Raw genomic sequence first — 27,967 nt, 5'->3', positions numbered from 1 at the left:
CAACGGCCTTACTCTTCAAAGTAAGCAGAAGTGTTTCTGGATTTCATATTCTATTGTATCAACACGGGGTTGAAGACGGCAAGAAGCGTGCATTTTTAGCAACATTCAAGGTGGTCATTTGGCTCAACCTCCAGTCATAAAAAGCTTCTTCTGTCTCCTTAGCAAATGTTTGATTTCTCCTTCAGTGTTCGCTCCCGATTGTGTCTCACGGCAGAGAGAAGACCATGCGATTCAACTGTTCATACGTCCTCAGCCTGGAGTCAGACGTCAGTGTCGATGTTGGTGTCATGGCATGGCAAGCTGAGACGAAGACTCCGGGAAGAATGGATGAGTCACAGAGATGTCAGCTGCAGACCTGCCGCAGAGGGGGCCGTGACACTGAGAACGGCAGCCTTTGTTCCTCTCTCTTTTCTCTTGATAAATGTTTGTTTTATTCTTCTTCTTTACATAACAAAAGATTAAAAATACCTCTCAGTTTTCAGCGGCTCCCTATTTCAGTCATCAAACCCATGGCACTCATTCCCCCCCTCTCTGTCTCACACACACACACACACATTTCATGATAGAGCTTTAATTATAGAGCTGTCAGAGAATCTAAGAAAAAAAAAAAAAAAAGAAGCCAGTTGGGGAAGAACTATTGCTTCCTCTTATCTCACACACAGTGACAAACACGGCTTCAATAAAGATTTAATTAGTGAAACATTCTGCATGTTATTTATGGCCAAGAAAACATAACATAATGTTTTTACCTTCCAATATACCTAAGACACTTGAACGACATCTGTCGCACACACACAAGCATGTTTAACAATTAGGCGCACACACTCAAACACATGAGCGGGGCGCAAAGTAAACACAAAGCTATTATTTCACACTCCTCACCGCAGTTTAATTATCACATGCTGCTGTAAATGCATAAACAAGGAAGGCTGATTAACGGTGTAAGCAGATCTATACCAACTGCTGCACATACAGGAGCAGGTTTTTAGGAGCAAGTGTTAAATGACATGGTTCTGCCCATTATAAGAGAATGGAAATAAAACCATAAAATAGAAGCACTGCTTGAACTAGAGATGGGCTAAAAATCCAGCTCGCAAAGGGCTCGGCATTCTGGGTAGAGTAGTTGTGGGGGCCGAGGATGACACCTTTCATCGACGCCGATTGACTAATGGGTCTTGTCTTTCTTCCCACTGCTGGTTAAAGTTTGCGATGCAGGCCAATGCGCCGGGGCCACAGTGCTGAAGGACAGCAGGAGGTCAGAGGTCATACAGTGACTAGTGAGTAGATTCTAGGTTTCTGCTGATAAGGCCAGTTCTGCCTGGCTTCATATTCTCCTTGGTGAGAAATGCAATTACAGCCAAATACTTCCAAGGTTCAAATGTGCCGCTGTGCGATCCTTTTGCACAAGGGATAATTAAATTATAAGTCGGATTAATATAATACAGTCACTATCACTTGCTCGAGCATGCGTGTGTGGTGCTGCAGTCACCTGTTGTCTAAGTCACGCCCGTCTGCTTTCACTGTCTCATATTCACAACAACAACCAATATAGGCAACCTAGATGAGACTAGGCCTCCACAATAAAACCAGAGAGGTAAAAATGGCACAAGGAAAAATGGGGGAAGAGAAAAAGAGACAGGGGAGAGAGAGCAGGAGCCGTAGTGTGAGGAAATAATTACTGGTACAGTACAATATGCTGCATTGTGTACCAGTTGTTGAATCGTGCTTTTATTAATATTGATTTCTGTCTATCTTATTACTGTTCTGCATGCTTGAGTATTCTTTAGTTTATTTTTAGGATGACACTGCCACAAAAATACATCATTTATCACTTTAAATAATAAGCAATACATTAAAACTCCACTACTTATAAAATGAGTAATGCACAGACATGTGTCACATATGTCAATAGTAACAGTCTGAGCAACTGATTTGAAAAGGCAACGAATTGGAGGTCTAAATTGTCTAAATCTTTTGACTTGCTGTGAGATTTTGTTGATCCAGCAGCATTCTAGAGGTGCATGTATTCCCCCCCATTCTTTGAAAACGTCCATTAAAGCAACGATTACTTAATTATTTCACAAGGTCACATTATTTGTTACCATTTAGCCTGGGGGGGGGGGGCGACTACAGCTCTCATGGTGAAACCCCCCTCCATTTATGCGTGTTAGCTTGGTCATTGTGAAACGCCGACACGCTTCTCTGTTATTTCTGTCCTAATGAGGCAAAATAAAATTGTTCATGTGGAACCTGGCAGAGGGGAAACAAGGGAACAACAGATGTCATGCGAGTGCGTTTTGTATTTTTATGTACAGCTTTAAAACAAAACACTCTCAGGTCCGGAGAAAAGTAAATAAAAATGTTTAAAACGTGATAAATACAGACTGCGTCTAAATGAAGTGTGTATCCCTTTGGAAGGAATAGTGCCGTAATTAGCGTCTGCATTAGGAATGCATAAAAATGCCATGTGACGTTAGATTTTCTATCAATTTTATGAAGATGTGTCCAGAAAAAGGGGATGCCAGCTAAATACAGCAACAACGGGGACCTGACTATTGTATTTTTCACACTGGACGTTTTCTCCTGATTTCAACATAATGCATCAAAAACATTGAAAAACGTCTGTGTGGCACTATGTAAAAATACGTAAGAAGGTTGCATGAACATTGTAATGTAATGTCTGGAAAACAGGATAGATAGATGTTGTTCACTGACCACACACAGAATAAAACTAGTCACAGGATTGAACCCGAACTTAATGCAGTATGCCTTCTGTCTTTCTTCATTTCAAATCAAACATCTGTTTGAGACGCACGTAAACAAGTGGCCTTTTCACATACACGGACATAAACAAGCAGGTGTTGGTTAAGTACACCAACGCCTGCAAAAAAAACCCTCAAATTATCATAATTTCTTTTTTTAAGCTATAAAGACACGTCAGAGCCTTCCATTAAGCAACAGAGTCTCACAATCAAGCTACCAGCCTTTTTACACAATGCAGGCACAGAAAACACACAGCTAGTGCATCCTCTAATTTACATAAATAAATTCACCTTTGGGCAATTTGCATGTTGATGAACTTGCGCTAATGCACTTGCATGCAACAAATACACGAAAAAGAGATAAGGGAGGGATAAAGAGATCAGTGAAACATTAAAAGCATGTCGACAAAGTAGCTTGTCTTTTGAGGGGGGGTACATGTGCTCGCGTTAAACAAGGCTAATGGGAGTTAGCGTCACTTATTACAAGTAGGATTAATTACAGAGGAGGAAGAGTATGAGCAAAGGGAAAAAAAAACAAAAGATATTTCAAAGTGAAAGCATTCCAAAGATGCCACCTGCTGTTTTCAAGTCGGCAAATCAAATGTGAGACAAAGCGTCTTTGATTTTCACGTATTAACTAAACCTGTGCAGCCATGGATTCACAGACAACAAACGAAAACTGAACAGGCAAAGGAAATTCTCCACTAAAAGTCTTAAAGAGGAGTCGTGTCATGTAGCACTCGAGGGAGGAGGGAGTGACTTTTCAGTCGTTCCAGGACATTAACTGGCAACATCATGGCCATTAAACCTGTCCCTTAAAACAGTGAAATTTATTGATGTCTCAAGGATCTAAAAGTCATCGCCTTTAATGCAGGCAATCGTTCCAATTTGGAAAAAAAAAGAAAAAAAAGAAATAGAGTTAAAGGGTGATCGCCAATGTGCACTGGCCAGTAAACTCATGCCTGTACATTGGCGTGAGGAAGTTCATGAGTAAACATTTCCCGACATTCACATGTTGATCTTTCTATAGTAAATGATATATTGCCATTAACATACTGTCAGTTAGTTGAGGTTGGCTTACGTCCTCTTGATTAGCATTGGGATGTTTGTACTGTTTGTTCTATAGCAGAACGTGACAAAAACGTCCACGGGTACCTGACGGATTGAGGGGATTTATTGTCAACAAACACAAGGTCAAACCCAAACAGATGAAGTCATTTGATGTTTCAATGAAAACAATCAACTTAGCTTGGAAACAGTGAAATTAGATGTGGAGAACAATGGAACCCTGGGGAATGAATCTTTTTTTTTTCTTTCTTGTATTTAATAATTCAGAGCACTACCTAACACCAGACCTCATCATAGCCAGCCGAAGTAAAGTTTCACAAACTTCTGCAGCATCAACACTGAATCCTTTTTGTCGGATTCAAAGTCTACACGCTGCTTTCCCAGAGAGAGATCGAGAGAGAAAGACTCTCCCAGAAATGCAGCAGTCGCTGAACAGTGAGAGGCGGTCAGCAGGATGATCAAATGTCTGGAGTTAAGGCTGACGATGGGTTTTTGTTGACAGGTCAAATGTGTTGTGATGCAGCCTTGGCTGGTTTCAAGGTTTTTGCTGAAGTTGCAGTCACTAATTAGACTCACTGAACGGTCTTGGACATTATTCTGCAATCAAGTGGGGGCTCATATTAATAGAAAAGCAAACACTTTGAATATGAGATAACTCAAGATACAAGGTGAGCTATTCTTTTTCGATTTAGAAGGTGCATGGCTTTGTGCAGTTGGTTGAATGAAATATTTACACACTTTATATTGCCTATTCTTTCACTTTAAAAGACAAACATGCAAACTGACAAATGGTCTCAAAGTTTGAGAACTTCAGATGATAATATCTGCCCCTCCATAATGGAGGACTGCTGTGCCTCAGCTACACCTCGTCTCTTTTTGGAGTTTACAAATTGGAGTAAGTTGTTTTGGTTGATTCAGGGAGGCAACTAAGTCCTTGTGAAATACAAGAATACAGATTCCTCACTGCTGTGTATCCTTCTTTCCCTCTTTGTGATTGAAACTGCTCCGGTACCGTATGTTTTTCCCCCAACATCTGACGGACACACGGGAGGAGAGACACTTTAAAGACGCAGATAGAAGGTGACACAGAAAGTGCTGTGAGACACACACACATCAGCAGTGTCCTAACCCCCCTGACCCCGTGCTGCAAACACTAATGAAACGAAACACGTAGTCGAGGTAAAAGAAACACACCATAGACTCCCTCTTTACCGCCGATCCTCACCTCTCCTCCTATTGTCTATAATCTATCTAATGTCTCTGCATCGGATATCAAACCAATTCAAGGCCCCACAGCAAAAGAAAATCTAATTATGGCGTGAACAGTACCTTTACTTGGTAGGAGGGGTGTGTGATAGAGTTGTGATGTTCACGAACGAACATAATCTGTTGAACGGCTCTTTAGCATGAACGATGGGAACCGAGTCGACGTGAAGGAGCTGTTCTTTTTCTTTTCCGTAATATTTCTTTCAAGTCTTTCAAATTGTTTACTAAATATCCAAGGACAGTTTAGGAGTCCTCTGCAGGGTTATACTTTTTAGTTATTATATATTCATATATTTTTTTATAGTTTTGCATGGAAGTTTATTGTAGACTGCTTAGTTTTTTATTGCACCACAAATAAAAAGCTGATGCATGATTTACAAGTCAAAAGAGCTTTATTTACACTATTTCCAAAGATCCAAAATAGTGAGCCAGTCTTTTGAACAGCTCTCCTCAAGATTAGGCTCCCTTCAAAGAGCCATAAATCCCATCTCTAGTGTGCGAGATGGCCGCGTCAGCAAGATACGTAGCGCAACATTGGACCGACAACAAACGGCGACGTTGAACGCGACAGAACAGACAATAACACAATGAATAACAATAAAAAAAACAAACATCCAGCAGTTCGTTTTTCTGCTTTGTTTGTGGCTGTTTGCTTCAAGAAGACGTCAAGCTTTGTATGAGAATAGACTGAGGACGTAAACAAGCCCCGGTCGCAAGGGAGTGACGCATTTCGGTCTCTGAGTTTTATCTTGAATATCAACTATTACTATTAATCCTGGTGACATCCAAGTAAACATTAAACTGAGAATAAAGGACCAACAAAAAAATTATCATCATTTATATTTAGTTAATGGTGAAATGAGAGACCATCAAGAGGAAGGAAATAAGTAACAAGTACAAGAAGGAAAGTGCAGGAGTAGACAGTGCAGATCGATTGGCACTTAGAGGTTTTAGAGAGAAAGTGTTGTCGAAAGTGACGAGTCGTCAAAAGGAAATTTTGTAAAACTGTAGTCACGACATCTGCCTTTTGTGAGCAGACATCGACCCGAGCCTTTGTCCAAATACACGGCATCTGATAAGCACTGAGGGGTAATTTTGGAAAAGACGAGAGGCCACTGTTCCCAAAAACAGATGCTATCGTGTCGACAGCCGAGCGAAAAACAATCCAGTAACACAAGATAAAAGCTATCTGGGATCTCATTAGAGGTGGTAATGTCAAGCCAGTGAGGTATAAAATGGCTCTGGCCCAACTATGATGACAGGGCACTTATGGAATAGGGTACAGAAAGAATGCTGAGTCACTTTTGTTTGTCTTTGTTGGGCTGTGGTGGAGCTCAGATGGTGTGAGGCCATTGTCTCTCTTTTCCTCCACTTCTTTTCTTTCTTTTTTTTGTCTATCTAAACATAGAGATATAAAAACATACACGCAGAGGCAGATAATCCCATATGCACAATCATCTCACAAATATAAACACAAGCTTGAGATATTAGTCTACAGTTAAGGACACACTGTCTGGCCCTTACGGCTTTACTGCTGATTCAGCATATTGAGTCAGCGTTGTTGCCGTCCACTGCTGAAAAAAGATCACCGTGACTGGCTGTTCGGCTCAAGCCAATCGCAAGACGAGAGAAAAGACACAGGAAACTTTGAGTGACAACCACAGGAAAAAGGGGCACAAACAGCGTCTGTATGATCACGTGACAAATACAGACAAACTGCTGGTGCAGGAAGTAATCTCCTCTCACATAGGTGCACAACATAAGTGTAGGTTGTACAGTACAGTATATGTGAGTGAGTCCAACTTTCCCCTCTGACACATGCCAATCGGAGGCGTGATTGTTCATCGTTCTCAACCATCAGTGTCTTATTCTGACACAAGACAACGACGTGCACCATCACCGACGCTTAAAAACACACACACAGATGCCCTTTCTATAGGTTTACTGGTAACATTCACAATTGCAAACAGCGCAGCATAAGACGGGGGCAGCATAAACACTCACTCCACTTTCTCTTGCTCTCTTTATTTGAATGCAGCAAGCGAGTTCTCCCCTGCCTCTGGCTGCCGGAGCAGGTGACAGGATAGTCTGACAGCATCAAGGTTAGCCCAGACATGACCACGGCGCAGAGGCTTTGATAAAACCTTATGTTGCACAATGCATCATGGCCCTTTGAAAACACTGTGAGCATTTCCAGGGACAAAAGGTGGGAGCTTGGCTCCCAAGAAACAAAGTGAGTCTATTGTTTTTGACAAAATGGGAATTAGACGGGGAGGAAATCAGCTTTGCTAATTAACACATAGTTGTGAGTGTATGTGAAATGTCACCGAGCCATGTGTGAGTACACTCTGTGCATATATTAACTTACAGGCACTCAGCAGGCCGCTGCTTTGCGCTAATAATCACCAGTCAAGTGGAATTAAAATTAGCAAGACACGCTCGCAGTGTCGTGTCACTGCAAACTGACAAAGCCCCGGAAGAATCAAGGTGTGAAATATTTCCTCCTGGTGTGGATCTAGCTCTGACGCAATTTTTCAAACTATCAAAGAAAGTTCAACAAAATATAAATCAAATCTGAAGGAATAAAATCCTGATCCCCCGCATGTATTATGCAGCCTGTGAGAATACACTAAAAACGTGGGTGTCCAGTTACACTCACCCTTTTCTCCTTCACAACAAAACATTTACCCATCATCTTAAACTTTTATTATTTAACAGCCTACTATGCAGAGAGAAGACGGACAAAATGGTAAATAGATGAATGATACAGAAAAGAAAAAGAAGAAGAAACTAGGACGGATGGAGGCAAGACAGGTGACTAACCATCAATCCTGCTGACCAGCTCCTCCAGGGCCTTGACTTTCCTCTGGATCCCAGGTTGGGCAAACGTGTAGTTGTCCTGAGGAAAGGAGAAATCAGAAGGTATTAAAAACACCCACAGAATTTTAAATGGGGTGAGTGAAAAACACATTGACAGTTCGTCGGGGGGGCTCACTCACACATTTTCACTTTGAGGATTCATCGTCAGAAAAGTGAAATAAGAAAGTGCATATTTAAAGTGTTCGCCGGGCCTCCTTTCACACCTCACACAAAGCCTGAGCAATCTTTAAAAATAGTAAACAGAGAAAATAGGCCGTCTAACTGGCACCGGCATGACAAAAGGCATGTCTGTGGCCTTGAAGACTAAGTGGGCTGACTTAATGTGAGCCATGAACGGATCGCAGCCCTCCTTTTTCCAAGGTGTAGCCACAGTCTCTCGTCGAATTTGAGTGATAACGGCAAGCAAACAAAACGTGACATTGGTATAGTATGAAAGGTTATGGGTTAACATTAATGTTGGGAGATGGAGCTTGTGAAACCCAGCTCAAATGTTAAACATATTTTGCGTCTTTGCAGGAGGGAGTGATGTACGTACTTGCACCTTGTGTTCGTTTTTGTGTAACAAGCTATCGATCTGAATAAAATGTTAATTTTCCACTTCAAATAAGCCTATTTTTTCTTTTCATCAAGGTTATCCTTGGACAAAAGATGAAATATGTCTATATTTGCAGCTAATAAGTTAATATTAAGGGGCAAACAACTAGACATACAAACATGTATATTGCAATAATTTAATAATGATTGATTTAGGACTCCAGGAACACAGGAGTGGACAGTGGACAGTGAAGTTGCAGAATACAATACACAGGAAAATGGCATATAAGCATTGTGTATTTGTGTATTTGTGTGGGTGGGTGGGTGGGCTGACACCAAAATGCACACACACACACACACACAGAAGATCAAGTTTCCGCAAGGGGTCATTTCAGTGTGGCTGAAGAACAGCTGATGTGGCAAACTCTCCAACAGATGGAGAGAGAGAGGAGGATAGAAGGATGGAGAGGGGAGAAGGGAGAAAATGAGCAGGAAGAAAAAGAGAGACAGGGTCATTTACCAATGAACAGCTACAGTTGTCCTTCTGGCTCAGCAGAACCAAGGCACACTTGCCCTCCTGAGTCCATCAGGGTCTGGCAGCGGAGAGAAACCCCATTCTCACCTGCCATTATTCTTTCCTCCACACAGCACTTCTGTCCATCCAAATGTAGCTTAACTCTTCTTCCCATCATCTTTCTTTCATCTCTACATGACACTTCTCTGTTTCCTCTGCACTACATTAGTTTCCATTAGCAAAATCCTCTAGTATTGTCGCTAATTTCACATTTGTATATTGCCATACTGTTCACAGTGTCTCTGTGCTTCTCTTTCTCATTATTTTTTCACCACACTACTAATATAGTTCGGCAATTAGCAAGTGTAAGGGCCAGTACAAGTAATTGCATTTGCATTATTGAAGCTGCTGGATATAATCAACTGCTGTTCCTCTTCGATGTCTGGCCACTTTTATAAAGCAAAACAAAAAAAATGTGGTGTCTTTGGTTGTGAGAGGTGTTCGTTATAAAAGGCCCAAATGTGGGACTTTGGTATCTGGGGAGTCGTGGAATTTGTTATTCTGCCTTTTTCACAGACAGTAGAGGTTGTCACAGAGCTTGTTAGTTTGTGGCCACATCTAAGATCGAGGCGGGGAAAAAAAATTTGATTGCAGCTCTTTTGTGAATGGTATGCGAGGTCCTTGAATCAAAAAAACAGGGCATCAATGGCTGCAGTGCCTCTGTACTGCTCCTACTGTACATGTAAGCACCACGACTTTAGACTCGTGTGTGCATTTATGAGGAACTAAGAGCCTAAGGTACAGGCGGACTTCCTCATATACATGTATATCCTAAACCAAGTTTCCATCTTTGTTGTGACTAAAATAAGTGGTGATGATAAAGAGCAAAATAAAGGGATCCACATGTAAAAACTGCTCCACAGCAGCACTGGTGATTACAATCTCTCGTGCTATGTTCTGCCATAGCATCATTGTAAGTAAACTTCTAGAAGAAAGCTGAACTTTAAACATTAGACCATAGGGTTACTATGGCATTTTCTGCACTGTGTGCAGAAAAATAAAATGTATTTCTGCTCCAGTTATTTAAGGAAAAGGTATTGGAAGTTCAAGAGGTTATCAAAACTCTTGTTTGTAAAACTGTCCATTCAATTTTGCTTCCTTCCCTCGGTCTTTCTTACAAATCTTTCTCTTCTCCTTCATCCTACTCCTTATACATCTTACTAATTTCTCCCCTTATCAATCTCTAAACCCCCCCCCCAACCTTCTGTTCTTCATTTCATTGTCTATTTTCATCAGTCTGCCGGTGCTAATGAAGCTAGACTTGACTAAGTGTTTTCTACATGCTATTAAGTCTCTGCTGCCTCGTTGTGTTCCCCTGTGTTTCATCCATTGCATGCTGTATTGCATTTTATTTGGTGACTGATTGTTGTTTATAAAACTAAATCTGTTTTTTTAAATTACTTTTTTATTCACTGGTGAAGACATATTCATGTTACGGGTAAGACAGTTTTAGCTGCTTAATTCTTTCCATTCTTCATCCTTCCCCATGTCACCTGATTTTCATTTTTTGGTCCGTTCCTTTTCCACTTACTTTCTCTCTTTGTCAAATCCCATATTTTAAATCTTTGATCAGCTGAGGCAACAGGAGGAAATCAACTCTCACTCCATTATTCATACATTCCCCTTTTCTTCCACCATCTGTCCATCCACCACATCTGACCCAGCAAGTGGAACTTGCCCGTTTCACCCCGTGAGCGAATGGACAGACAGCGCGCAGACATAACCTCTTGTGTTTCTCTTTTCTTAGCCTGTCTTCAACAGCCCCTCATTCTCTCCTTCTTTACTCTCCTTCTCTCTCTCTCTCCCTCAGTCAGCTGAATCAATAGCTCCTCTTCACCTCTCAGTTCGTTCTATTACAGACAACAATGGCCCCACGCTGGACTAAGATTGCCTCCTATTGAAGCTCTGGATGTCTATCAGTGAGTTGGACAGAGGCAACACAACGTCGTCGCAAGGTTATGTGTAGGTGTGAAAGATGGAGAGACATAAGGATAGAGGTGAAAGAGAGAGAGAACGACAGAGAGATGACAGGTCAAGATAAAGGTACACAATAATGGACGCGGTGAGGTGGGGAAGAGTGAAGGACAGCGCAATATTCTGCCAGGTATGTTTGCAAGCGTGTGAAGAGAGAGAAGCAGAAAGTGATTACACGAGAAAGATGACGAGCCGTGACAGGGTGTATAAATTACATTTGTTCAGAGGTACGGGAAGATTGTCCAGGTTTCATTCAATTGCTCTGGGTTTGTGGAAGCACATACAAAAAACATGGTACAACACATGTAGTAAGAGGGCAGAAAAATCAAATGTACACCGTTCGGCAGCGCTCCACCACTGCTACATTATACATCAATATCAATGTACCACTAATAGTTGATGATGGGAAACTGTTTGACTTGAATGAATACGAGCCGCAATACAAATACTATACGTTTACATGACAGTTGACATGCTAACAACCAACAGCCAGCTAAACAAGAAACCACCTGGTGTTGCCTCTTGGTTGACATAGGAATATTTCACCGATTTGCACTTAGCTTTGTATTACTAGAATAGGGGTAGTATTTTTGAAAAATTGTGCTTCCCAACCTCAGTTTCCCCTGAGTCGAGAAATATCTTTTTGTTACGTGCCCACCAGTGACACTTGGTCTGAGCCTTGGTCTGAGGCTTGAAACTGCAACGCTAATTCCGCACTTTTTAGACCCACTCGTAAGGGGAAGGGACCTCATTCCCAGAATGTAAACAGTGTCCGCCATCTTTGCTAACAGTTACGCTAACAGGACCAAGTGTCAATGGTTTTTCTTTACTTTATTCCTTTAATTCAATCAAGTAATTCCGTGGTAGTAAGCAGAATTCCAACTGAAAGGTGTAGTCAGTAGTCCTGGCTGTGTCACTTGTTTTGATTCAGGCACAAATGAGCCAACAGCACCGAGTACAACCATGACAAAATCTCTCGCCCTGCTTGTGGATCTGTGAGGCTGTGCTCGGTATAATGCAGTATTATTAAGCAAACCAGAGTCAATGGTTGCTTATCACTGGTCCTGTGATAGCAGGGTGACCTTTTCCAGGGTGTAAATTGCCCCTCACCCTCAAAACCAGCTGGGATTGGTTCCAGCTCCTCCCACCGCACTCAAAAGAAAAGCATTGTAGATAATGATTGGAATTAGCACTACACAGAGGGAAGAGCTGAGGCTGATGGACATAAAACATTATTTTTGCAGATATACAACCGTAAAGTAGGTGTGGGTGAAAAATCAATACAGTGAAATATCGCAATATTTTGTGTGGCAATATTAAAGTATTGTAAAGTAGACGTTCCAATTTTTTTTTTTCTTTTTGTGAAGTAAAACAAAGAAAGATTGACATTTCTCACCCCTTCCCACCCCCTATCGTAAAGTCAACACTGAAAAGTGAGACGTGTGGGTGCTTCAGGGGAAAATGAACAGAAATCTTGTGATATCACAAATTAACAACACAGTAAACACAGATGTGATGTATCAGAAGTAAGTAATCAGCTCATTATAGTCTTGTTCTATCCTCCAGAACTAATTTTTCACCTCCTGTGTTATCAGTTGGAAACTGGCACATGAAAATCACACAAGCACTCACAACATAAACATGGTGTGTTTCTCGTAAATGTGACGTTTTAAGAAATCAGGTCATTGCCAGCAGCAGACCGCTGTTGCTCAATATCTCTTGGACAATTAAAACAGCACAGAACAAAAGGGACACGCAGTACAACTCTTACAACAACTCTCTTATTCTTTCAAATTAAATTTATGTTTCCTTGTAAGGAGGACTATTTATTGAAGAGCACCACAATAGTGTTATGATTGAGAAGAACAAAGACGAGGTTTCGTTATACATATCACACAGACATACACGCTCTTAATCAAGTACTTGGAGTCTACTGCAGAATATGATTTGTGCTTAATGTAGAACCCTGCCTTGCCTTACACGATCCCTAATGTGATCAACACTATTTGATTCTTTGCTAACAACGTTTATATCCAGCATAACAGTGCATACTCTCATTATGTAGATATCTCCCGGGACTTTGTCTGAAAAAATGAATTTCCTCGTCACTTACTTAAATCACGTGAAACCTTCTGTGGCTGGTTCTTCAACAAAAATAATAAAAAATAATTGAAGTAATCAAAATACACATTCTTTTTTTCATGCATCCTTCCTGTGCCTGACAACCGCAGCTACTTCTTCCATTACCACTGACCTACTTTAGCAAACATGATGCCAATTGATTATATATGGCCATATATATTGTTAGAAAAGCGATTTATTGGGTTAGTGTAACTAAACCTGAAATGCAAAATACATATAATTAACATGCCCATGCATCTGACATTGAATTCAATTGTATTTCTCACAGACTGAACCAGACAGTGCGTTTGATTCATTATTTTAAAACTCCTGGACTATAGGAAGATTTGGAATGGTGTACAACATGCTACTAACTAGCTAGCAGCTAAAGTGGTCCACAATGTCAACCAGAAACTGCTTAATATTAACAAGCTGAAACCGGGGCATATCACCACCTACTGTAGCATAGCAGAGGTGGACACAGGGCAGACAATAAATCAGTTCCCCACTAGTGTTTGTATCCAGGCACAAGGACAGTAGTTCAATTTAACCGCGTAGTCGAGCCTCAACTTAACCGTACGTGGAAACGCACTCATAAGAGGGAGGTGGGCGTGTCAAAGACGAAGTTGTTTTCCAACAGCCGATACATTTAGAGGTAGACTAATAAGACAGACAATACAAACACACATTCAAATATGCTGTCAAGCATCACACTTCCGCAGACACACCAGCTGGCAGTTATGCCTCCTCAGTGTGTGTTAGGGTGGGTGGGCGGGTTGGGATGTGGATTGAGTGACAGCCCAAGGTGACGGCAGGGAACCCTTGGGGAAACCAGAACAGGACATGGCGTCTGGTTTAGTCTGGCTACCGTCTGCTAGACGTCGGTCCTCAGACCCTTGTTCCCACTCAAGGGAGACCCCATCTCTTGCTGGCACAGTGAAAACAGATGGTTGCCTTGACAGAGTGCAGGCACACACCGACTGGCTCATAATCCAAGGGAGGGGATGAAGGCAGCTCAGACGTGAAGCAGCATGAGAGGGAGCTGTTGACCATTTCATCTGTTTTCCATTATTTGAATTATGTCGAACTGCAGAGAGGTTTACATGATAAAGGTTTATGATAAAGTAATGTGTGTCTAAATGACTAATCTTTTTCCGTCTCCCAAGTGAAAAATATACACTCGTATTTTCACTCTTTTGAAACACAAACTGAACTGTATTTGGCAGAGACGCGATGAGTCACAGAAGATGTAGGCAACAGGAATTCATTGCCTCCACAGTAGCTATTACTGATCGTTGGGTCCACACCAATAGCAATGGAAAGGCTGAAAAAATTAGCATACAGCTTCCATTTAGGTGTCACATTTCCATCAATGCAGATTAGACAGAGGTCAAATGTTAGTGAGTATTAGTGGGATATGTGTCGAGTGCGTGGGTGTTCTGACACACAGCTAATTTCCATTCAATGCTTCGAATTGTACTAAAAAACCTGCCAAATATTATTACAGGCAGCTCATCTGTTCAAGTTTCCCAGCCAAAGTGCTGTGTAAACTGAATAAATGAAGCATCTTTCATGTTTTCCCACTCTTTGGCTTCAAATAAGTGGCTGTGCAGTTCATGTCAGAGCTACAGTGTGCATCATGTGCACAGATTAGTACATCAAACCATGGCATTCAAACCAACCAAAAAAAGGAAAAGGTTTGAAGCATTTTACTTGGGCCCCATTTGTCAAGACTACCGTTGAAATATTCAGAGTTCAGATCCCAGGGCGAAATTAAATTTCTCAAAGATAGGTCCAGCACTGGAAAAAATATATTTAAGAGCCCCTGCTGCAAAAAGGCATATCTGCAGAATTAGCATAAAAGTAGGTTTTCATCTGCTGGCTTTAAAACTGAGAACCCTTAGGGGGTTTGCTGGAAGAATAATGGACTTCTGAAACTTTCTGACTTCATTTTCTACTCATGGCATGGCAAGCAGGTAAGACACAGACTCACGGGTGGGTTGGGGAAGCTTTCAGATGTCTATTGGTCTTTTCAAAACAGCCATTGTGACATTACAGTAGGAGAAAAAGCAGTGAAAATGATGTTATCAATTTTCTGGAACGGAGTACTTTTTTTTTTCTTTTTAAATGCATATGTTTACAACATATGATGGCTTGGGATGAGCAGGACATGTCGAAATCAACAACACCATCCTGGGCAGAGATGATTAGTCCACTCAAATTCATTGAAAAGACAGACTTGGAACAATTTTAACAAGTTACATAAGTCAAGTTAGCCAGAGGCACTGTCAAATTTAGCACGCTAAAAGACTAATTGGATGCTGCAGACTCTGAGGCAACATTGGGGTCAACCGGAGAGCTGTGGCCAATATGGGTGAATGTATCAATTTGAAGATTTTTATTTTTTGGGGGGCATTTAAGCTGTCATTTTAATTTGTTTTTGGTTTTTTTTCAGTTTATTTCAATAATTATTATTTGTTTTACACATCACACAGATTATTCACAAAAATGGATAAAATAATATAATGAAATATTGCATTTGGTCAGTCTTTCTGGACAGTTCTGGACTGGATACAAACACTTCTGCGGACAGTCTCTTCAATTTACAAACAAATAAAACACAAATAAAACACAGGGCCTTATTTAAATGTCTCTTTTTGATCATTAGTTTCCATTGGGCTTCGACAACGTGATGTCCTAGGCCGCACATTCCATTATAATCAGTCCTATGATGTCCTTCAGCCAGTTATTCAAACAAAATCAATTACATTTCCTCACAGTCTGTTTATTAGTTTAGAGGTAGTTATGCTTAAAAGCTCTCTTATGTGTCACATGAGTGGATGATCATCATGAACAATAAACGCACAAGCCTATTTAAGTTGCCAGGCCCCTGCCATGAGTTTAGTAGCTCAGGGTAGTTCAGCCATGTTTTTTGATCATGTCAGAACCATGTAACCAGGCAACTGTGGCTGGCCTGTTTGATGTGCAAATGTGCAGTTGAGTGCTGAGTGCTTATTAATTCGGTTGTACACAAACACACACACACACACACACTCGCATTTATGAGTTTCCCACTAGGTCAAACGAGGACAGAGGTATTGCTGTTTACTATATTTACCCCTTCAACTGTCACCTGCAGTCTAATAAAGCTGTGAGTGGTACAAATGGGCCTGGATATCAGCCTAGTCAGCAAGTTTAATTTTTATAAATAATATATACAAAGAAAATGATATAATATAGGGGGCGTCTGAGGAAGACTTACAACATTTGAGTGCCTCTGAAGTGTGAGCATTAACAAGAAAAGTTTCATCTACAAGTCAACCTGATTTTGTCATCTCAGACATTAGTGCTGCCTGGGATCAGCTGATCTCTCTAACCTGCAATTTATCCCAACCCTTCTTTCAGCGGAAGGGAGTTTTATGCAGCTGCTCATTAGAGAAGCTGCTTAAGGGAAATGACAGCCAAAATAGCCTGTTCTGTTTTAGGTGGGAGAGAAGCGTGGTGGTGAAAAACGAAAACCAGCGCTAATGGCCAATTTACTGTATTAAAAAGATGAGGGTGGGGGGAAAAAATCTTTTAAAAAGTATCGCCATTGTACACCAGGTAATTATATAAATTTAGGCGAAAAGAACACCAGCTGTGGCTCATAGATGGATGACAGGAAGTATAAGTTTCTCCTCATAAAATCCTCCAACCATGTAGTGGTTTTCAAACCGACCATTTATGAGTTTCTGCACTGAGATGCAATTAAATATTTTTCCCAACACTTTTCCCAAGACAGGTGGACACCAGTGTGACATCATTTCCACAGCCAATAGGGAATATACAGGGTGCTTAGAGCTCCAGTGTTTAGCTTCGATTACTTAAACACGGTGGCATCCCGGTCCCCCTGCCCTCTTTCACGCATTTCCATTCACACACACACACATTCACAGAGAAACAGCTGCCACCTTCTGCCCGTGCTTATAAGTTATGTGTTGTATATCTGTCTTTTAAACATGTCCAGACTTCATTGAGGACACTTGGAGCTGCCGGAGCATTGGCTTTGTGTTCTGCTGGCAGAGCACGCATTTGAATATGACACTTGATTAAAATACGAGCACACTGACACGCTTGTGAATAAAATATGATTGTGAAGTCCTGCTGAAGAGCCAGGTTTATTTTCAGCAGTAGCATTGACTTGTGAAACTCGTTCAGTGAGGGGGAGGGCTTCTTGGTGTTTTTAGCCATAATGCAACTGTATGAAGTTGTTCTCAGATCATCGACAAATTACAGTGCAGAGTCACGCAGCCTCAACCACAGTGTGCATAATGCATTGGAATGGGAGAGGGGACATCCCTGGTCCATTGCACATAATTAGTTTGCAGCTAAACAAACAAGCACGGGAACAAACAACTTCCATACACAGCGACACACGCAGACTCCCCATCGTCTTTTATTCCTCTCACACTTGCTTTCGGTCTTGCTCTCTGAGGGACAACAAGGCACAGCATCTATTAATTTCTTTAATGAATAGCTGACCAATTGACTGTCATTTATTGTTGCTTACATTTTATGCACTTATTGCTTTTAGTGTAGGGCAGTGTGAGCCTAAGTGTATTTTAATGCACTTACATGCACTAATGAGGATAAAACATTTTCTTTTCTCACTTAAACTTTTTTAACTGCTTATTTCCATACAACAGTAAACATATTGCCCAATCAATGCATTTAAACATTAACTGATGTGGCCAATCTCCTAAGTGTTATTTTAGAGCTGGGTCATTGACCTGACTGCAAAGACTTGGCATATGCTTTTAAAACCTGTGCCAGGAAATAATTGTGAGTGTTGCCGTGCTAAAACATGATCAGCGAGAATAAATCATATAGTATAATATGAATGAGTCAAAAATGTAAACCGAGGTGATTCATGATCAAAAGTTATGTTTGACACTCTTTCTTGAAGCAGGAATAACACCAGCACAAATCCCTGTGTTGAGCCAGCATGTAGTTCTTGTAAAGTCATTTTAGGACAAAAGGTAGAGTTGAGCATGGAATGTGACAGTGATGCTGTTCAAGGCAAATCTAGCAGGCAGACAAATTTAATATTGACAGATGGCTCAGCCATGACCACTGAGAGTGAGGTCGTTTAAGAATGCTGAAAAAAGTTCTTGGAAAGGAATGATGAAACAAATTGAAGTTCTGTGTAGCTGTGGTATGCCTTCAATTCTCTAGTCTGCAGACTTTAGGGCCTACTTTTCTTTTGAATAAGCAAAACAATCATATTTCTTAAATTCTCAACAAAAACAAAGCTAATTTACATTTGATGATTATGCTGTAAACAACAAAAAGGGGGGGGGGGGTCCTGCATGCTTTAAATCACAACGAAATGTAAAGCCAGTCAATTGCAACAATGCTATTCAACAGTCACTGAGGATCATCTGATGAAAATTCATAAATGTCATTAATTTTGTAGTAGCAGTTTCAAGTAGCAGCTTCAAGATGCATTCAAGAAACCTTGCAAATTTCACACATGCAGTCCACTAACCAAATGCCTAATGCTGCTGCAAACGGTGTGGTAATATATGCAATGCACAATTAGTCAGTAGCAGTCAAGGTATTCATTTTCATAATAGTTACCTTCTATTATCAAACAAATAATCTCTTATCAAATATTCATGCCCATCCCAAAACTGTACATTAATTAAATTTTCACAGTTGCATTAGTCTGTTCAGTTAGTCTTTTGAAGCAGAGAAGTTTGAGGTTCCTAAGCAGAGTCACTGTTGCAAACACAGCAGTTTAGCATCCTGCCTGTTTGAACAGAAAGCTGGGAGGGCCAGAACGTGACTTACAAATAGTTTTTTGTGTAAGCAGGCATTGGATTGGACTGGAAAATGTGCTGCAGTCCAACATTTTCAGTGGCTTACCATGCTTTCTTACATCCCCTTCCTTTGGCACTGTGTAACACACCTACACTGTTTCGCTGACGTGCATATGAATCCATTGAGAAACTACATTGCCAAAGGGCCGTCTGACAACATGGTTAATATTCAGAAAGTACTGACCTCAAGCAGGGAACTTTTTTTCTGTTTAATGTATTCCCCATTAACTTAATTCAGATGCTAGATCCCCTTGTGGAAGTGCAGGCAGTGAGAAAATGAGTTGGCCACTGGACATATGCATGACTGACCCTTATAGACATACTGTGTAACAGCTTAATGTTTGTTTGGAAAGACACCAGTAATTTAGTTGGCCATTCAATTAAACAAAACTGAGTTAAACAGGCCAAATATTACTGCACTTTTGTGTCTTGAAGCCATACTAATTTTCTAGACACTCTGTAGTTCAGTATTTTGAATGAATAACATATCTGTGTGAGAGTTCTCTCACTTAAGTTATCACTGAATATACTATACTGCAAGCTGCTTGTGCAGTTCATGCCCGGAAGAGTAAAAAAGCAGAGCTGAGGTTTCATTTGAAATGTAACTTGAAGAAGCACCAGGGTGTCCTAAACTTGTAAATAGGTCAGCATTGTTTTCATTGAATTAATAAACTATTTAGTCCATGAAAAACAAAAAATTGAAAGTGAAGTCTGAGAAGCTGGTACTAGGAAATTTTGTATTTATTTTTTTTCTTTAATGATCTAAAAAGTTTCTTTCCATCAAAACAAGTAACTGATCAATAACTTTAGCTTCAGGAAACTTTAGCCATTAAAACATACCGCAAAATGCCTCGTCACCAAAAGTTTCAGTCAATTAGACTTAAAGTACTGACAAGAAGGAAAGGTTTGTAAGTTGAAACCAGATGAGCCGTCATCAATGCAGAAAAAGTGACAAAAAGTGAAAGACTCACGCAGGAAAAACCGTAGGAAACACAGACTACACGTAGGAGACAGTCAGCAGGAGACTGAACATCTACCGTCTATTGCAAGTATAAGACTGGATGTGGTTATTTAGATCAAAGTTTGTGCTAAGACAGCTGATATCTTTTTAACACATACATACACACATGCTTACCTGGATGCCGTCTAACAGTTTGCTCATGCACCAGAAGCTGTCAGCCTCAATGTTCCTCAGGGCCTCTTCCTGGAGACTGGACACGTCAAAGTTTTCCACTTCCTCTTCTAGAGTAGAGAAAGGAAAAGAAAGAGCTTAAGAAAATAGCACTGTAGGACACAGAGTGAAAGAAACAGCAAACAAGTGTAAGAAAACGAAAAATGAAAAGCTCGAGAGAATCAGACATGGAGAACAAATCAGGCCGACCTGCACAGCAGGGGCGCCATCATAAGCCCCCTATTCAACAGGAGAACGAGGAAGGGGAAAAAAAGGAAGAATGTGCATGTAATGGAGTTCATAAATGAAGCTTTACTTGACTTGAACTTCATCCTCGTCCCTTAAAAACGCCAGGGTTTTTGTCATGAATGCTTTGAATGTACAAAATTGACGTAGATTGAAGTTCAAAACAAAATCCCATTTCAAAGGCTCAAGATTTGCAATTTGTCCAGTACAGTGTAGGTTGGAAGTACAAGCACTCAATCACAATGTGTCCACTCATGAGTCATGCTTCATCATCGATTTTGCTCTGAATTGGAACATAACTTACAACATTGACATCCGATTCCAATAAATATGACCCAAAACAAGGATTGAGACCATGGACCTCCATGCAACCTGCGGAGTCGCTCCCTGGTGGCCAACTGGCAAAGTCATATTTTTTTTATATATATACATTATTTATACTATATATTATATATATTATATATTTATACATTCTCAACCAGAGGTTTATTCTCCCAGTAGACTGCTGAATTGGTTGGGCTGTATGCATATAAAGACAAATCAGAGCAATCCGAAAACCGCAGACCGCACAGAGGAAACAACAGTCTCCCAGCAGCGAGTGCACCAAGTCCTCAGTCATCTCCAGCGGGTGACTGCAGCGACGGGTGTCATCAGATGTCATTAATGGCAGCAGCGTGTGACGGACTGCAGGGGTTTTGACGGGCTTCTGACAAGCCACTGACAACCAGCGGAGAGGAGATGGGACGAGACTGACAAACAATGATCGAGTGAGGGAGACAGACGGACAGACATACAGAGAGAGAGAGAGAGAAGGCACCACAGACATTAACAAAGAAACAGGAAGTATGAGTGGGTCTACTAAACATGTAGTGTTTGTACGTATGCATTCGTGTGACCTTGTGCATTCCCAACGCTCACACTCTCCTTACAATCAGGGCCCAGCAGCGATGCTTGGTATCCTTGGCAACTCAAGTGGAATGTTGTAATGAGCATGTCCCGCAAGAAAGCCAGACTAAAGAGCTACTGACAAATCGGTTGTACAAATGCAAATGCATACGAGTGTGTGTGTGCACACGTAATTATATCTTTGTGAGGTTCAAAAAACGTACAAAACTATCTTTGTGGGGACATTTTGTCTGGCCCCCTCAATTTTAAAGATTTTTTTTAATTTTTCAGTGTTAATACCTGGTTTTAAGGTTAGGGTTAGAATTAGGTTAGGCACCTAGTCGTGACAGTTAGGGTAAGGGGCTAAGGGAATACATTATATCTATGTCCTCACTAACACATATAAACAAGTTTGTGTATGTGTGTGTCTTATCTCGTCTCAAGTCAGGCAAGAGTGGGCAGAAACAGAGAGGTTCGTCATTATAGTGAGACCTTTGGTGCTATCACGCTCGCACTGATCAAGGTGTCCATGCGCACAGAAATCTCATTTTGTTCACATTGCTATCAGATGCTTAATACAAGATATGAAGTGGTCAGCGGCTGCAATGTGATTACACATCAGCGTAGTTCATTTTAACAGGAGCGATGTAAAAAGAGAAAAAAAAATTTTTTAATAAAGCCACGGGCTACACATCAACAGCCATTACTAGTGCAAATGCTCCATCTAATGAAATCCAATTTTTGGATGAAAGTGTAAACATACTCGGGGAGAAAGAGGTCAGCCACCAAAAATCCTATGAGTCAGAGGCAACTGATAGGATGAAAACATGCAATATTGCTCCTCAACTTTCCCTTCAACACAACAGACATCACCTATAATCAAGTAGACCTAAACGTAGTGTTGGAGCAGCTGTTATAACAGCGCAAAGACAAAAAAAGAGCCACCATCTGACCAATTTGAAGCCAGTATTTAATTTGATAGCACCTCTATAGCGATGCAGGAGATAATGACGGCCCATGATTGCAGCCTTCTCTCTGCGGGATGCAGTGGCTCTGGACATTAAATTTGAAGTTGAAAGGATTAATTGTGAACAGGCCGACTGGCAATTGGTGCGGTGTCACTGCTGATTAACAAGGTGGCGAGTGTGCCACTGCTTGAGCATTCTCAGAGACTCGGAGGATCCCAAAGTCTCAAATCAGTCGCCGTCATGCCGAAAGCCATTTCGTCGGGCACAGTTCCAAAGCCAGACCTTGACTCTGAACAGATTAGAAGGGACAGCTGCTTGGAGGAGTCCAGTGGCCGCACTGGAGTTGAGCATAGCTCATCACAATAACAAGGACGCACGAGAGGGAGGGGGGCGAAGAGGAGAAAAGGCCATAGTGGGAGTGACTGGATCAGATGGCAACAGTGCAGTCTGTGATTGCTAGTGGCCCTGACACAAACACCAATGACCAGCTGTACATGGATGACTGCTCAGGTTATTAGTCATTTTCATGGTCAGGTAGTCCAGAGAGTATTTTGTCTGTTCACTGTTTAAAGAATGGAAGAGTCAAAGCTGTGCAGTGAATGTCTGATGATTTCGACCTAGACCATAGCCAAATTCAGATTTTGTGACCCACTTCATCCTCCTTCAATCCGTGTGTGTTTCTGCGACATGAAAAACAAACAAACAAAAGCAAACACCATAAGGCCAACTTACTACGAATTCAGCAAATTTGAGTCTGACTTGACCTGCCTCCAGAAAAACAAAACAAAAATGTGCTAATTACGTTCATGGAATCCACGCCTCAGTAGAAATTCATTTGAAATCGTCTCTTGATGATTACTTACAGAGATCTGCCTCCTCGCTAAGGACCAGCTGACAATATGTGTCTGAGACATGATCCGTGTAGAAATCCTTCACAAATAAGGACCTGGGGAATTTCTAGGAAGTTCAGGCTTCAGTGAGCCTCCCATCAGAGAGCTGCAGTCTCGATGGCTGCCGCTCTCAAGTCAGTTTTTGCTCCATAATAATCTTAGGCAAGAATAATATTCTCAGGTTGTTGAGAGGTCAGACACAAACTCACCTTGGTAGGAGAGTGCACTTGATGCAGCATACTCTGAAAGGACAAACACACACATCCATGGCCGCACAGGCCTCTGAAGATGGGCACTTTGTCATCTAATTGGCAGAACAGCAGAACACAGACAGACATGGGAGGCTAACACGCATGCACACAAGTCTGCACGCTCACATCAGTAAAATTACAGCAAGAAAGAATCATCACAGGATTTATTTGATGCTTGGGCTTGTTACAGAAAAACCTCCTCAGTCAGAAAAGATAAATACTCAGGATTTTTTCATTTCCAAATATAATATAGCGAGCTGGGCTTTGGGCATCCATACTAAACACCAATCCAAAACGAAGATTAAATCAATACACTGGATGCCTCACTGCATAGAGGAGATTAGGATCATTCTTTTATATGTTGGGCAGCATCAGGCCTGACTGCAACTCTGCTTTTCTAGCTTTGGAAAACAAAATGTAAATTTTTTTCTAATTGTGTGCCACCCATGTAAACATTGGCTTTGTAGGAACTGAAACGGCAGTAGAACATACTGGCTCTTGTTTTTTAAGCTATAGTCTATATTAGGTCTCCTTGTACCATGATGTATGGGTGTGTCAGTACACTACTGAGGTACACATAAACATACACTCAACAGCCAATTTATTGGGTACACCTTTTCATCTGCTTGTTTATGCAAATATCGAATCAGCCAATGACCTCGCAGCAACTAAACGTTCAAGACGACCTGCTGAAGTTGAAAGAATGGGAAAGAGCGGCGATTAGGGACTATGAGCATAGTGGTTGTTGGTGCCAGATGGTCTGAGTTATTCAGAGATAGTTGCTCTCCTGGGATTTTCACACACAACCATCTCTAGGGTCTACAGTGAATTCTTGGGAAATAAACAAACAAAACCTTAAATAGCCTTGTTAAGGTCAGAGGTCAATGAAGAATGGGCAGGCTGGTTCGAAATGATAGAAAGAAAACAGTACATCAAATAACGACTCATTATAACCAAGGTGTACAGAAGGCCATCTTCAAATATTGAAGCAGATGGTCTACAGTGACAGAAGACTACTCCTGCCACTTTGATAAGTGTCCTGTGTACCCAATAAAGTGGGCATACGAGTGTAGACATAAACATGGAGCGATACAGAATGAAACTGGCTGGATCGGCTCCATGTTGTTACCAATACAATCCAGGTAGAATTGGACAGATATCTGATAGCATTGAATCAGATTGAATTCCTGACAGGGAGGTTCATTCATTTAACAAAAATCTTTTGAAAAAGTTGAGGTGAACAATTTTTCTCCCAACAAAGTTTCAGCTCTGCTAGTTGTTGTCTCCCTTATGTCTCCTCTTTCACAATAAGATTTTTTCCTTTTTCCTCCCTTTATTGTTTCATCTGATTATCTCTTCATCACTCCGTGGCACATCAATGCTCTTTCTCTTGGCTCGCCGTTCTCACTTCTTGTGTCCAAATCTATATAGCAATTTGACTTTATTTTGTTGCTATTAGCACTCAATTGTCCTCCTAATGGGAACCTGATTTTCAAAACTGACATCATGTTTTATTGAAGAAGATCTGAAACTATTGACTGAGGTCATTAGCTAGTCAGGAAAATGTTTACTGATGTTATAAATGAAGTTAAAAGTTGGCTCATTTTCCCATAGACCTCCATTCAGACTGAATTATTCTTGTGACCACCTGGTTGCTATTCAATTTATTCTTACTTCAGAGACATCCTGAGCCAGCACACCAGAAAACTTTCTTCTCTTTGTATACAGTCTATGTCGCTACCCTTCTTCTCCATGCTGTTACTCCTGCCCCACTCCACTCTTCTTCACCTTTCATCATAATGGCCAAGGAGCCAGTTTCCTGCCAGCCCAAGGGCTTATTTCCTGGTTTGTCCTGGCGCAGGGGGTAACTTGTCCAGAGAGACCAACTGCTTGGCCACTGCCAGCTGTGAGCACTTCGCACAGCTTGGCAAGTGGAGCTGAGTTACACCTCCGGAGATCGAGTGCGGGCACTAACACACTCATACACACGCACAAACTTTGCACAGGACACACACACACACACACACACACACACACACACTTGGGCCAGTGCTACCATCTGCTCTTTACAACGATGGGCCACAAGGTAATGTGATGTAAGATGATAAACGAGCTAGTACGGCCTGATGTAATCATAAAGTGTGTGTGTGTGTGTGTGTGTGTGTGGAGGGGGGGGAAACAGCAATTGGCAATAAAAAACAGTCCCATTTGACAACCTTCTGTTGGTTCAGATTAATCACAGGCAATCCTGAGTTGCTGACTGCCACAGAGAGACAGCACACAATTGGCTTTAACAAGATTTCTCCATCTAAAGTTTATAAGATCACATGAAGAGGTGCAGTCATTACTTATCATTTACAGCGGCAGTCACAGTTAAATCTAATGAATCTAATGACTTACAATTTAGGTGGTGAATCCAAACGTTTCCCATTGCACTTTCTACCTTTGGAATGACACTAAAGCAGTCAGGCTGAAGTTCTATAAGCACGTTGGCGGCTCGCGAGACATGTACAGTGATACTTCCACCTACGCTGCATCTGTAACAAAGCCTCGCTCAACCTCTCACCCAGGCTGCAGCAAGACTTCCCCGCTGTGACACAATTAGTGTGATAACACCCATGTTAATGAGAGCTGAACATTTTCCAGAGATGTGGCATTCATACTGCTGGATAATTAAGAGGAGAGTCATCTTGGCAACCTCACATACACATGGAGAGCGAGCATGCACGCACGCACACACATAGCTACTCTTCTTAGGACACTGTGCTGACATCCATTCATTTTGACAGCCTAAAGCCTTATCCCTAACCTTAAATATAACCACAAGTTAATGCCTAACCCTAACCCTTAGCCCTACACTTAGCCAGCTCCTAAGAAATTAGGTTCTACCTCAGGACCAGGTTTTGTTCTATATGTGGACTACTGGTCCTGACGAGATCTGTTTTTTATGCCAGCAAACAAACCCGAGTACACACGCACACATACAGAGTCACAGGTGATTTGAGCATAACAACGATGGAATAATGTCAGCATGCAAAACAGAATATGGAGACATGAAAATAGAAGGTTCAGCTCGAGCTAAAGAAGTTAGAAGCAGGTGTGTGTGTTTGGTGTAGTCTAGATATTACTCATGACACATCGTCACTCTACGAAGGAAAGAAAGCAAGTTCCCATAACTTCAGTGATTAAATTTGAAGTAAAGACTTGTTTCAAAGTTGGGGTGACAATACATTTAGGTTTGGGATAACGCAAATATTAGTAATGGTTTATATGAACAAGATATCTTTTTCTTTTTCTTTTTTACATTATTAGGGTTAATTAAATATTTCTCTGTTGTAATTCTCACAAACCTCAGGTCTAGGAAACAAGTCTGCTTTCTAGTTTCATACTCAAAGGCTGAGCTATTTGGGGAAAATATGCAATTGCTTTTTTTTTTCTGACAGATACTGCGACTACGATTTGATTTGTGATTTCCTGTGTGAAAAATGTTAAAACTTTGACTATACTCTAATGCAAGTGGCTTCATCTTATTCGGACATCTATTTACGGCACCTAAATGATTAAAGAACAATCCAGAATACAACTATTAAAGTGCAAGCTTTATGACTGGCAAACATTTGAAAACAACCGATTGTTCAGGTCCTTCACCCGGTGCCTTTATGTCATAGTTCTTAGAAGTTTCAGTTTTTTCTTGAAATTGTGCTGGGAAGTCTACTCATTGAAAGCACTTAACTTCAGCCTTACCAGTGATAAAGAAAGCTTAAGGCCCTAAAATCTGCACAATCACTCCCACAATGTTCTCATCGCCTACTATCTGCACTTTGAGTCGTGTGTCCATACATCAAACAGCAGGCCCCCGCAGCTGTTGGCAAGATAATGCAAGCACTTGACATCAAATAGAATACAGCTATTAATACCATATCATATGTGCAGACACATAATGATCTGCTTGCCCTAAGGTAAAATGGTGTCTTGTATAAGAGAGCTTTAAGTGTTTAATGTTGAGTATGGCCACTGCATCACATTAACGGTAGCGGCTGCTACCACTGTCTTTACACTGTCTATGTCGTCCTCATCACCACAGCAGTGATACTGTCCCTGTGGTAAACGTCTGACCACAGATGTGTGTGAAAATAAGTGACTGAACTATTGTGCAACTGGTGGCATACAGCGTAATTGTGTAACCATGGCAATGCCAGAGAGTAGCAACAGTGCCTAGGATGAGGCCTGTGTTTGAGTTCTAATTACATAGTGATAACATGTTGAAGTAAGGTTTAGATTCCGTCCTCCTTCATGAATATTCGTTTTTTTCCCACTTTCCTTCTTTGGTTATAGAGAAATACTACTAACTACTTATCCAAGGTTCTTGAAGAAAATTTTAATGTAACCCTCATTTCCAACAATTTACTGGAATGATGGTTACCCTAAGCATGAGGAGCATTTTGGGGTTTCAGTGTGTCTGTGTGCACAGTCACGACAACTTGTTCTGTACTTTTATATCACATACATCAGCAAT

At 41.1% G+C, this 27,967-nt stretch overlaps 1 protein-coding gene across 3 annotated transcripts in view; it reads right to left on the bottom strand.

Moving 5' to 3' along the window:
• The window catches only part of tbc1d22a (TBC1 domain family, member 22a), a 116,799-nt gene that overhangs the window by 34,780 nt on the left and 54,052 nt on the right, over window positions 1–27,967 (bottom strand). For all 3 annotated transcript variants that reach the window (XM_058624103.1, XM_058624106.1, XM_058624105.1), the window contains 2 exons: window positions 20,176–20,282; window positions 7,920–7,995 (listed from right to left, as the gene is read on the bottom strand). In XM_058624103.1, coding sequence (XP_058480086.1) covers window positions 7,920–7,995; window positions 20,176–20,282 — 183 coding nt within the window. The remainder of the gene's footprint in view (window positions 1–7,919; window positions 7,996–20,175; window positions 20,283–27,967) is intronic.

Source organism: Solea solea, chromosome 3, assembly GCF_958295425.1.
Source record: "Solea solea chromosome 3, fSolSol10.1, whole genome shotgun sequence".
Classification (NCBI taxonomy): domain Eukaryota; kingdom Metazoa; phylum Chordata; class Actinopteri; order Pleuronectiformes; family Soleidae; genus Solea; species Solea solea.
Note: the sequence above shows the minus strand (reverse complement) of the source record. Positions and strands in the feature narration are given on the sequence as shown.